The sequence below is a fragment of the Lemur catta genome, unplaced genomic scaffold, assembly GCF_020740605.2.
Source record: "Lemur catta isolate mLemCat1 unplaced genomic scaffold, mLemCat1.pri scaffold_62_ctg1, whole genome shotgun sequence".
Taxonomy (NCBI): domain Eukaryota; kingdom Metazoa; phylum Chordata; class Mammalia; order Primates; family Lemuridae; genus Lemur; species Lemur catta.
The window spans coordinates 330,774-342,316 of record NW_025423862.1 but is presented as its reverse complement, the minus strand read 5'-3'; the positions used below and the strand labels follow the sequence as shown (position 1 = coordinate 342,316).

At 44.3% G+C, this 11,543-nt stretch overlaps 1 protein-coding gene across 1 annotated transcript in view; it reads left to right on the top strand.

The window, feature by feature from the left end:
* The first annotated feature begins 393 nt into the window (after window positions 1-393).
* The window catches only part of LOC123629886 (ankyrin repeat domain-containing protein 26-like), a 48,528-nt gene continuing 37,378 nt past the window's right edge, over window positions 394-11,543 (top strand). Inside the window, exons 1-2 of the mRNA XM_045539239.1 lie at window positions 394-559; window positions 1,448-1,566. Of these exons, the coding sequence (XP_045395195.1) occupies window positions 394-559; window positions 1,448-1,566 (285 nt within the window). The remainder of the gene's footprint in view (window positions 560-1,447; window positions 1,567-11,543) is intronic.

The window sequence follows — 11,543 nt, the reverse complement described above, 5'->3', positions numbered from 1 at the left end:
ATCTGAAGTTACTATCTTAGCTATTTGGAAATCTACAATACGCTGTTACTGACTACAGTCGCCCTGCTGCGCAACGGATGTCACAACCGGGTCCTTCTGTGTGCACCGGGTACCTGAGGCCCACACCCCGCCCCAACACCCCTCGGGCAATCATCATTCTACCCTCCACTTCCACGGCTCAACTTCTCAGACCTCAGTTAAAATACAAAATGTAAAACTTCCATAAAACACCACAGGAGAGAATACTGCTAGGTAACCTTGGGTTTGGCAATGACTTTTTAGATAACGCCACCAAAGTAAAATCCACGGAAGAAAACACTGGTACGTCTTTGCTAGTATCAAAACTTCTGCCTGAGAAGGAAAGTATTAACAGAAGAGAGAAGCAAGCGAGGCATGGACTGGGAGTCAGTATTTGCAAGACACGCACCTTACCGGAGACACGCACTTAAGGGCGGTGGTGCGGCTGCCCACAGGCTGGGGGCGCGGCTGCAGCCACACACTCCTTCGCTGTCGCCGAAAACCCAGGGAGGTGCCGGCGTGCAGAGAAGGCGCATGCAGTGTCAGGGGTGCACAGGCCATGCCAAGGAGGCGCAGGCACACAGAGGGGCATGGAGGCGGCGCCAGGGCCCAGGCGCACGGAGGAGGCGCGGGCGGCCCCAGGGCGCAGGCGCAGGCGCACGGAGGAGGTGCGGGCGGCCCCAGGGCGCAGGCGGCGCGGAGGAGGCGCGGGCGGCCCCAGGGCGCAGGCGCAGGGAGGAGGCGTGGGCGGAACCAGGGTGCAGGTGCACGGAGGAGGCGCGAGCGGCCCCAGGCACAGGCGCAGGCACACAGAGGAGGCACGGGCGGCCCCAGGGCACAGGCGCACGGAGGAGGTGCGGGCGGCCCCAGGGCGCAGGCGCAGGCGCACGGAGGAGGTGCGGGCGGCCCCAGGGCGCAGGCGCACAGAGGAGGTGCGGGCGGCCCCAGGGCGCAGGCGCACGGAGGAGGCACGGGGCGGCCCCAGGGCGCAGGCGCACAGAGGAGGCGCGGGGCGGCCCCAGGGCGCAGGCGCACGGAGGAGGCGCAGCGGCCCCCGGGCGCAGGCGCACGGAGGAGGCGCGGGCGGCCTCAGGGCGCAGGCGCACGGAGGGGCGCGCGGGCGGCCCCAGGGCACAGGCACACGGAGGAGGCGCCGGGTGGCCCCAGGGCGCAGGCGCACAGAGGGGTGCGCAGGCGGTGTCACGGAGGTGCAGGCGCACGGAGGCCGCCGCTGGATCAAGTGACTGAGGCAGCGGCTGAAGCGGGGGCGGTGGGAAGGACTCGCGTGGAGTTTCCCCAGCGCGGATCCGCTGCCCCGACAGGGAAGAGTAGGCGTCGGCGGCGTCCGTGGCGGCCTTGGCGGCGCTGCGGAGACGAAGACGGCGGGCGCAGAGATGAGCGCGTCGTGGCGGCCCCTCGGGCGGCTGAGGCGGCAGCGCTCGGAGGGGAGCACACGGCGGCGCTGCGGCAGTGGGCGGGACCCCCTGGACGCTCCCCTGCGTGGACCCTGTGGCGCTCGGGCACCGGGAGGAGGCGGCGCACCGTGAGGTGAGCGAGAGGGCCCGGAGCCCGGCCGGGCGCTGCTGCTGCGCACGCACCCCCGGTCGGTCGTGCCCGCGGGGCCGGCGGCGTGCCGGGCTCGGTCACAGGCAGCCTTGGCCTCGCGGGTGGCGGTCGCCGTGCGGCGGCGCTGGAGGCTGTGGGCCCGGGAGGCGGGAGGATCGCGACCCCGCCCCTCCCCCGGCCGTCCCGCCCCGATGCCCAGACTCCGATTGAAGGCGGCGGTCAGAGCAGGGTGGCCTCGCCACTGGGCTCGTGGACCTGCCCTGGTCACGTGGAGGGGACGTGTCCCTGTCCGGGACGGGGGGCCGCCGTGGGTGGCACCTGCCCAGGAGCGCCTCTGTGGGCTGGCGCGCTGTGGCCGGGGGAGTTTCCCACGCCGCGGTTACAGTTACCCCAAGCGGGAAACTGTCCACTCGGCCCCCAGACTCACCTGAAATTCATTTTGACACAGAACTTGGGAGGGCGGGCGGGCGGGCAGGAGGGGATCACATGGTTAAAGCAGCACTCGGCACCAGACAGAGAGATTTAATGACAGTTTTGCTGAGGGCTCAGGGGTAGTACTAATTTCTTGAAGCAATTTTCTCTGGTAACCCGAATCTCCTCTCTCTTTATTTTTCAACACCCACTTTATTTTCTTGGGAAACTTATTTTTCCCTTAACTCTTTTCCTTCTCCACTTTCCGCAAAGAATCTGCTAACCAACACCTGTGACCTTATTTTCTTTAATTGTTAGTGCCCATGACAACATTGTGAATGGTGGCCTTGCTTGACCTTTTTCGATTTGTGGTGGTGTGTTAAATTGTCCTTGTTTAAATTATCTGCTTGAATTAGAGTCCCCGTTTTCCAGGTGGCTGTCCCCTTACTGCTAGTCCTGAAATCTTGCCTACTTGTGTCTGGGATTTTAACTTTGAGAGGAAGAGAGTGAATATGAATACGTGAAAAATAAGGTGATGTGTAATGATGGCACTTTGTATTTTTCACAGTACACTATAATTTACCACTGCAAAACAGTTTTGTAGGCTGTGCAAACTCACTTGGCCATTGACCAAAAGGTTTTGAAGGTGGAGTTGGTGTTTCTTTTTTTTTTGTAATTGCTGTTAAGACAGTTATTTAAGAAGGCTGAAGAAAAATTGGAAAAGTTTGAACTAGAAGAGAAGGAAAGAGGGTATAGTTTGAAGCGGATACAGGGTCGACAGAAGGCAGTCATCTGTGTAAGTCATCGGCTTTCTGATTCCTTAAGTCCAAAACTTAGGAAATCAATTTCTGATGTATATTGCATTTGCATCTTTTAGACATTTTGTATTGGCTGAAACGACTGAGTTTTTATTTGATCCCATAACATTTTTTTGTTTGAAATTTTATGTGTTTCAAAAACAGTAAAGAAAATTCTCGTTCATTACAGGTGCAGATTACCTGATGTGAAATCATAGTATTACAACTTTCAGTCTTCATTTACTAGAAGGATAAGGTTTTCTTTCATGCTCTCTATGCTAGGTTTGTATTATATGATGCTGTTCTCCATAACCCAAAGTTCAGTTAAATAGCTGATGCAGTTTTAAATGTAAAATAGTAGCAGGGGAGGAATCATTAGACATAGTCATTTTCTTTTCACAATTATTTGCTACAAACATGTGGCAATGTAACAAAACAGAGTTAGTGTCTCTCTGTATCCAAAAAGGATTTTACTGGTGATTCTCTGGTGGTGGTATATAGTTTTATGAGGCAAATTTTGATTATGAGGAGACAGATGTATTAGGACCAAACAAATGAAGAAATGACTTGCTAAAATGAAATAAAATATTTTATTTGCACTCAGCTTTTTGGAGACAAAATTTTTTCTTTTATAGGATTGTGTATAGTAAATAAACACCACAGCATCCTAAAGCAGTGTCTGATGAAGCTAACTGCCATGTTTTAGACCAGTAGTTACCCTCATTTACTTTAATGTAAAATTACTGAAAATGAAAACTAATATTTGTTTGGGACCAAAGACTCATCTTTTGGTTTCTAGTTTTATGGAAACTACAGAAACTGAAAGATTTAGAGATTTGTAGCTGCAGAAAAAAAATAGTGTTGAATGCTAATAATGTTGTGGGCACTGTGCTTTGTATGTGTTGTCTCATTTAATCCTCACACCAAACTTGTCAGGTAGATATCAGCATTTTATAAATGAGGAAACTTAAGCCTTAAAGATGAATGTAAACCCATTGTGAGTCAAGACTTGACATGGGTCTGTCTGACTCTGGTTTGTATTCTTACTGACACTGTGCTCTACTTCTGCCTCTTTCCTCTTAACACTCTTTCATGGTATTGTGACTTGGAATGGGCCTTTGATGTTGATTTAGTAATATAGGGAGACCCAATTGCTGCCCCAAATTTATAAGTGGCTGATCATGTTGACATAGTAGAGCTAATTAGCAGAATCTTTCCTAGTATTTGTGATTCTCTTTTGGTTACGGGTCAGAAACTTCCCTAGAGTCTACATAAGAATACCCTTCTTGTAGGTGAACAATCCAGTTTTAAAGCATTTCATTAATTTGAAAAAGACAGTCACTTATACACCTGTAGTCAAAAAGCAGTGTGTAAGTGAAGTCAGTGGCAGATGCCTATAGTCCTAGCTACTGTAGAGGCTGAAGTGGGGGGATCGAATCCAGCCAGGGGAACATGCTGAAACCCCGTCTCAATCAACAATCAATGGCAGTGTGTAGCAGACCTGCAGTGTATCCACACAGGTGCTTTAGATTTTTTTTGATCAGATTTTGTCTTTTCAGATTATCGGTGGCTTTAATGTAAGATTCTGGTATCGTTCAAGGCTTCTTTTTTATTTTTTTTATTTATTATTTATTTTTTTATTTCAGCTTATTATGGGGGTACAGAAGTTCAGGTTACATATATTGCCCTTGCCCCCCTATCCCCCAGAGTCTGAGCTTGAAGCGTGTCCATTCCCCAGACAGTGCACATCGCACTCACCATGTAGGTATACACCCATCCCTCCTTCCACCCCCCACCTCTGTCCGATACCCAATTGGTGTTATTCCCAAATGTGCACTTAGGTGATGATCAGGGAAACCAATTTGATGTGAGTACATGTGGTGCTTATTTTTCCATTCTTGGGATACCTCACTTAATAGAATGGGTTCCAACTCTCTCCAGGAGAACAAAAGAGATTCTATATCACCATTATTTCTTATAGCTGAGTAATACTCCATGGTGTACATATACCACATTTTTCTAATCCATTCATGAACTGATGGGCAGTTGGGTTGTTTCCACATCTTGGCAATTGTGAATTGTGTGGCTGTAAACCTTCGGGTACAGGTGTCTTTTTTATAGAATGACTTTCGTTCTTTGGGTAGATGCCCAACAATGGGATTTCTGGATCGAACGATAGGTCTACTTGAATCTGTTTAAGGTATCTCCATATTGCTTTCCACAAGGGTTGCACTAGTTTGCAGTCCCACCAGCAGTGTATGAGCGTTCTTGTGTCTCCGCATCCACGCCAACATGTGTTGTTTTGGGACTTTTTGATAAAGGCCATTCTCACCGGAACTAAGTGATGTCTCATTGTGGTTTTGATTTGCATTTCCTTGATGATTAGAGATGTTGAGCATTTTTTCGTATGTTTGTTAGCCATTCTTATATCTTCTTTTGAAAAATTGCTATTCATGTCGTTTGCACATTTTTTTGATAGGGTTGTTTGATTTTTTCTTACTGATTTCCCTGAGTTCTAAGTAAATTCTTGTTATCAGTCCTTTATCTGACGTGTAGTATGTGAAAATTTTTTCCTATTTTGTAGGTTGTCTGTTTATTCTCGTGACTGTTTCTTTGGCTGTGCAGAAGCTTTCTAATATATTATAATCAGGTCCCATTCATTTATTTTTGTTGTTGCTGTGATTGCCTTAGGGGTCTTCCTCATAAATTCTTTGCCTAGGCCAATGTCTGTAAGAGTCTTTCCTACATTCTCTTCTAGAATTCTAATTGTTTCACACCCAAGGTTTAAGTCTGTTGTTATGCACCATGATTTGATTTTTGTGAGAGGTGAAAGCTGTGGGTCCTGTTTCAGTCTTCTACATGTGGCTATCCAATTTTCCCAGCACCATTTGTTGAATAAGGATTCTTGTCCCCAGAGTATGTTTTTGTCTGCTTTGTCAAAGATTAGATGGCTATATGAGGATGGTTTTATATTTGGATTTTCTGTTCTGTTCCACTGGTCTGTGTCCCTACACTTGTGCCAATACCAAGCAGTTTTAAGAACCACAGCCTTGTAGTATTGTTTGAAGTCTGGCAAATTAATACCTCCCATATTGTTTTTATTGCTTAAAATTGCTTTTGCTAAATGAGGTCTTCTCTGGTTCCATACAAAGCATCAAATTATTTTTTCTATATCTGTGAAAAATGATGTTGGTAATTTAATAGGGATTGCATTGAATCTGTAGATCACTTTGGGTAGTATAGACATTTTAACAATGTTGATTCTTCCGATCCACGAGCATGGTATGGTTTTCCACCTATTTACATGCTCTGCAATTTCCTTCCTCAGTGTTTCGTAGTTCTCCCTATGGAGGTCCTTTACCTCTTTAGTTAAATATATTCCTAGGTATTTTGTTTTGTTTGTTGCTATTTTGAAGGGTATTGAGTCCTTAATTTGGTTCTCCGATTAACTGTTATTGGCATATATGAATGCCTCCGATTTGTGTGTATTGATTTTGTAACCTGAGACTTTACTGAATTCATTGACCAATTCCAGGAGTCTCTTGGTTGAATCCTTGGGGTTTTCCAGATATAACATCATATCCTCAGCAAAGAGTGAGAGTTTGGTCTTTTCTTTCCCTGTTTGGACTTCCTTGATTCTGCTCTCTTGCCTGATAGCTCTCCAAAGGACTTCCAATACTATGTTGAAAAGTAATGGGGACAGTGGGCAGCCTTGTCTGGTTCCAGTTCTAAGTGGGAATGCTTTCAGTTTTTCCCCATTCAGTATGATGTTGGCTGTGGGTTTGTCATATATGGCTTGTATCATTTTTAGGTAGGTCCCGTCAATGCCTATTATGTTAAGCGTTATTATCGTAAAAGGATGTTGAATTTTGTCGAATGCTTTTTCTGCATCTATTGAGAGGATCATATGGTCCTTATTTTTGCTTCCATTTATGTGGTGAATTACATTTATATATTTGCGTATGTTAAACTATCCCTACATCTCTGGGATGAAGCCCACTTGGTTGTGATGGATTATTTTTTTGATAAGCACTTGGATTCGATTTGCTAGGATTTCATTGAGAATTTTTGCATCTATATTCATAAGAGATATTGGTCTGTAGTTTTCTTTTTTTGTTGCATCCTTTCCTGGTTTTGGTAGCAATGTTATCTTGGCTTGGTAAAACGTGTTGGGGAGAATTCCATCCTTCTCGATATTGGAGAATAGTTTATGTAGGATGGGCACCAGTTCTTCTTTGTAAGTGTGGTAAAATTCGGGTGTGAACCCATCTGGACCAGGGCTTTTCTTTTTGGGAAGGTTTTTTATTGCTGTTTCGATTTCAGTTCTTGCTATTGGTCTATTCAGGAATTCTATTTCTTCCTGGTTGAGCCTGGGAAGGCTATGTGTTTCTAAAAATTTGTCCATTTCCTCCACATTTTCCAGTTTGTGTGCATAAAGATTTTTGTAGAATTCATAGATTATATGTACCTCTGTGGCATCAGTTGTGATTTCTCCTTTCATGTTCCTGATGGAGGTTATTAGAGATTTTTCTTTTCTGCTCTTGGTTAGTTTAGCCAGAGGTGTATCTATTTTGTTTATCTTTTCAAAGAACCAACTTTTTGTTTTATTAATTTCCCTTATGATTTTTTTATTGTCCTTTTCATTTAGTTCTCATTTGATATTAATAATTTCTCATCTTCTGATGGATTTGAGGTCGGTCTGTTCTTCTTTCTCCAGCTTTTTGAGTCTATTCATTAGGTTGTCTATTTGTGAGTTTTCTGTCTTTTTGATATAGGCATTTATGGAAATGAATTTTCCTCTCAGGACTGCTTTAGCTGTTTCCCACAGATTTTGATAAGTTGTGTCTCCTTTGTCGTTTAATTCAAAGAATCTTTCGATTTCTGTCTTGATTTCTTCATTTATAAAATATTCATTCAGGAGAAGGTTTTTTAATTTCCATGACTTTGAGTAGGAATGAGAATTTCTGTTAGGGTTAATTTCTACCTTTATTCCGCTGTGATCTGAGAAGATGCATGGTATAATTTCTATTTTTTAAAATTTTTTAAGACATACTTTATGTCCTAGGATATGATCAATCTTAGAGAATGTCCCATGAGCTGATGAGAAGAATGTATATTCAGTGGATTTTGGGTAGAATGTCCTATAGGTGTCAGTCAGGCCCATTTGTTCTAGCATTCTATTTAAGTCCATTATTTCTTTGTTTATTTTCTGTTTGGAGGATCTGTCCTGTAGTGTGAGTAGCGTGTTAAACTCTCCAACTATCAAAGTGCTGTTGTCTATCATTTTGTTCAAATCAAGTAGGGTTTGCTTTATGAATCTGGGTTCACCTAAGTTGGATGCATATATATTAAGTATAGTTATGTCTTCTTGTTGAATTGTAACCTTCACCAGTATATAGTAACCATCTTTGTCTTTCATTACTTTTATTGATTTAAAAACTAAGTTATCGGAGATTAAAACCACCATGCCAGCTTTCTTTTGGCTTCCATTTGCTTGAAATATCGATTTCCACCCTTTTATTTTCAGTCTAAATGCATCCTTGCAGGTTAGATGAGTTTCCTGAAGACAGCAGATACTTAGCTTTTATTTTTTTTAACCATTGGGCCAGTCTATGTCTCTTGAGTCGGGAATTCAATTCATTCACTTTTAATGAAAGAATTGATAAGTGAGATTGATTTTTGTTCCTCATGTTGGGTTGAATTTCATTATTCTGTTTTCTCACTTGAGCCATTGTGATAACTGGGTTTTTATCTTCTCTTGAGTAGTTGTATATTCGTGGGTCTTTCTTGTTCTGGTCCGTGTGTGTAGCTCTGTTTTGAGTACTTCTTGGAGAGCTGTTCTTGTCTTGGTGAATTCTCTGAGTTTGTATTTATCTGAGAATGTCTTAATTTCACCTTCATATATAAAGCTGAGCTTAGCCAGGTATAAGATTCTAGGCTGGGCATTATTCTGTTTCTGAAGAGTGAGAATGGGGCCCCAGTCTCTTCTTGCTTGTAAGGTTTCAGTTGAGAAATCTGGCATAATTCGGATGGATTTTCCTTTGTATGTTACTTGTTTCTTTCTCCTTACAGCTTGAAGAAGGGCCTCTTTAGTGGAAATTTTGGTCAGTCTGATAACTGCATGATGTTGACGTGGTGTCTTCCTATTTGGTATGACTCTCCCAGGGGTTCTTTGAGCTTCCTGAACCTGTATATCTAGAGTTTTGGCAAGGCCTGGGAAATATTCCTCAATTATGTCTTCAAATAGCTTATCCAACCCTTGCTTATTGTCTTCTTCACCCTCAGGAATGTCGATAACTCTCACGTTAGGCTTCTTCACATAATCCCACGTTTCTTGTAGATTCTGGACTTTTCTCATTTCTTTGCTCCATCTCTGTGACTGATTTATTTAATTGGAAAGTGTTATCTTCGATTCTGAGATTCTTTTTTCTGTTTGATCTACCCTGCTCTTGAGACTTTCCACTGTGTTTTGTAGCTCCCTGAATAAATTCTTCATTTCTAGGAGTTCAGTTTGATTTTTCTTCAATATTTTGATTTCTTTAGTGAATTTGTCTTCCAAGTCCTGGATCTTTTTTGTGATTTCTTTGTGTTGGTTATCCATTTTTTCTTGCATAATATTCAGCTTATTTATGATCCATTTTTTTTTTTTGAGACAGAGTCTCACTTTGTTGCTCGGGCTAGAGTGAGTGCTGTGGCATCAGCCTAGCTCACAGCAACCTCAAACTCCTGGGTTTAAGCGATCCTCCTGCCTCAGCCTCCCGAGTAGCTGGGACTACAGGCATGCCCCACCATGCCCGGCTAATTTTTCTATATATATTTTTTAGCTGTCCATATAATTTCTTTCCATTTTTAGTAGAGATGGGGTCTAGCTTTTGCTCAGGCTGGTCTAGAACTCCTGAGCTCAAACAATTCACCCGTCTCGGCCTCCCAGAGTGCTAGGATTTCAGGCGTGAGCCACCGCGCCCAGCCAAAATAGTTCTTTTGAAGGGATTTCTTGCTAGCTATACCAGATTTTATTATGTAGGCATTACATATGACATAATGCATGTATATATGCATCAATATATCTAAATATATATATTGTGTGTGTATATATATATATATATATACAGATAAAAATGGTCGTAAAGATTTCATTTTAGAATTTTAGTCATGAGATAGTAAAACATATAAACTCGCCAGTTTATAAAAACCAGTTGGATGTAAATCATTTTTTCTGACAAAATGGCATAAGGTTAAGATTTTTTTTAAGTAGGCCATCTTATAAACTCTGTGAACCCAATTTTGAGTAAAGCAGTTTGATTCAGTTATCAATATACTAGATTGTACAAACAACAGTTAACTGTGAAAATGTGACTGAAATATGTGAGAAGGCTGAAACTTATGAGTTTAAAACTCTTATGAGTTCTAACAAGGTCAGACAGTAGTTTCTTGGACTCATTCTTTGTCCTTGAAGATAATAATGTCACCATTTCCTTTAGTATAGGGAGGGTGTCTTTATAGGAATTTTACGTTTTACTTTTAAAACAAGTATGAATGGCAAGAATATTTCTTAAAAACTGCTGATTTTCAAGAGGGTTTCTGTTTTTGATAAGCAGTCTGCCAGAATAGTTAAAGCTTTTGTAAAAAGAAGAGTTTAGCTAAGGGAACGATTAAGAGGAGGAATTGTAAAAGGGGAAGAAGAAAGTCCCAGAAATAAGAGCCCAAGCCTGGTTTGAGATATTTTGTGGCCAGGCAATCTTTGGGTCTTGATTGATTTTTTTTTCAGCTTCAAGGTATCAATGAGATGTGCGTATCTTATTTAGAGTCTACAATTTTATAGCCATGGTCAGCAGAGAGAGACCAAAAGGCCACAGGAGTCTACCCCTGTCAGTTCCCTGTGACACTTCCTATATGACAAACACCAGGTCAGGGACTTTAACCAGACCCAGGCCCAAATGCCAACACCCAACAATGGGAAAGCTGTCTATTGTTCCAAATCTTGGAGGATCATATTTTATTCTACCTCTCCACTGACAGCCTCTTTTCCCACCACTCATACTGAAAAGCAATTGTCTGCACCAGCTTTAGGTATTCAAAACAGAAACACATTTTCTGATAGAAAGATTTGGAAAAATAGCTTTATTTAGAATCTGTAATTTTATAGCCATGGTCAGCAGAGAGTTCAGCTGGCTGTAAACCCATAGGCCCAGGGGTGCCACCCTCAGAGAGCCCGAGGAAGCCCCGGGGTGAGCTCCGCCAGGCCACGTAGGGGCCCGAGTTGCAGCCACACATGCAGGCCACGCGGCAGCAGGGACAGAACAGCCCCGAGTGGCGCGTTCTGGAGTGTGTCACCAAGGGGGGGAGGGGGAGGGGTGGGCGGTTTCCCGCTGGCAGTTGTGCGCATGCGCAGTAACGGCTCATTCTCATGCACACGTGAGCAGTTGCTTTAACGGTTCTGGCGGTGCCTGTGGTCGCTTGGCTGTGCTTGGCGCTGCCTGGCCATTTACAGCTGTCAGAAGTTGGAGACCGGGATTTCCCTTGCTGGAGGTCGTGGTCATATCGGGTTGTCTTCACTGCACTGGACTCCCGAGGCGGGGAATAGGCAGGGGTGGGCTGGGGTGGGGTGGGGGGTGAGAGTGGGCTGAGGTTCCCCCGAAGCCGGCAGCCACCACCATGAGGAAGATCTTCTGCTTCGGGGCAGACAAGGGCGGGCCGCCCTCCGGCCCCTCCAGCCACTGTGGCCAGACCAGGGTGGGCCTGGAAGGCGAG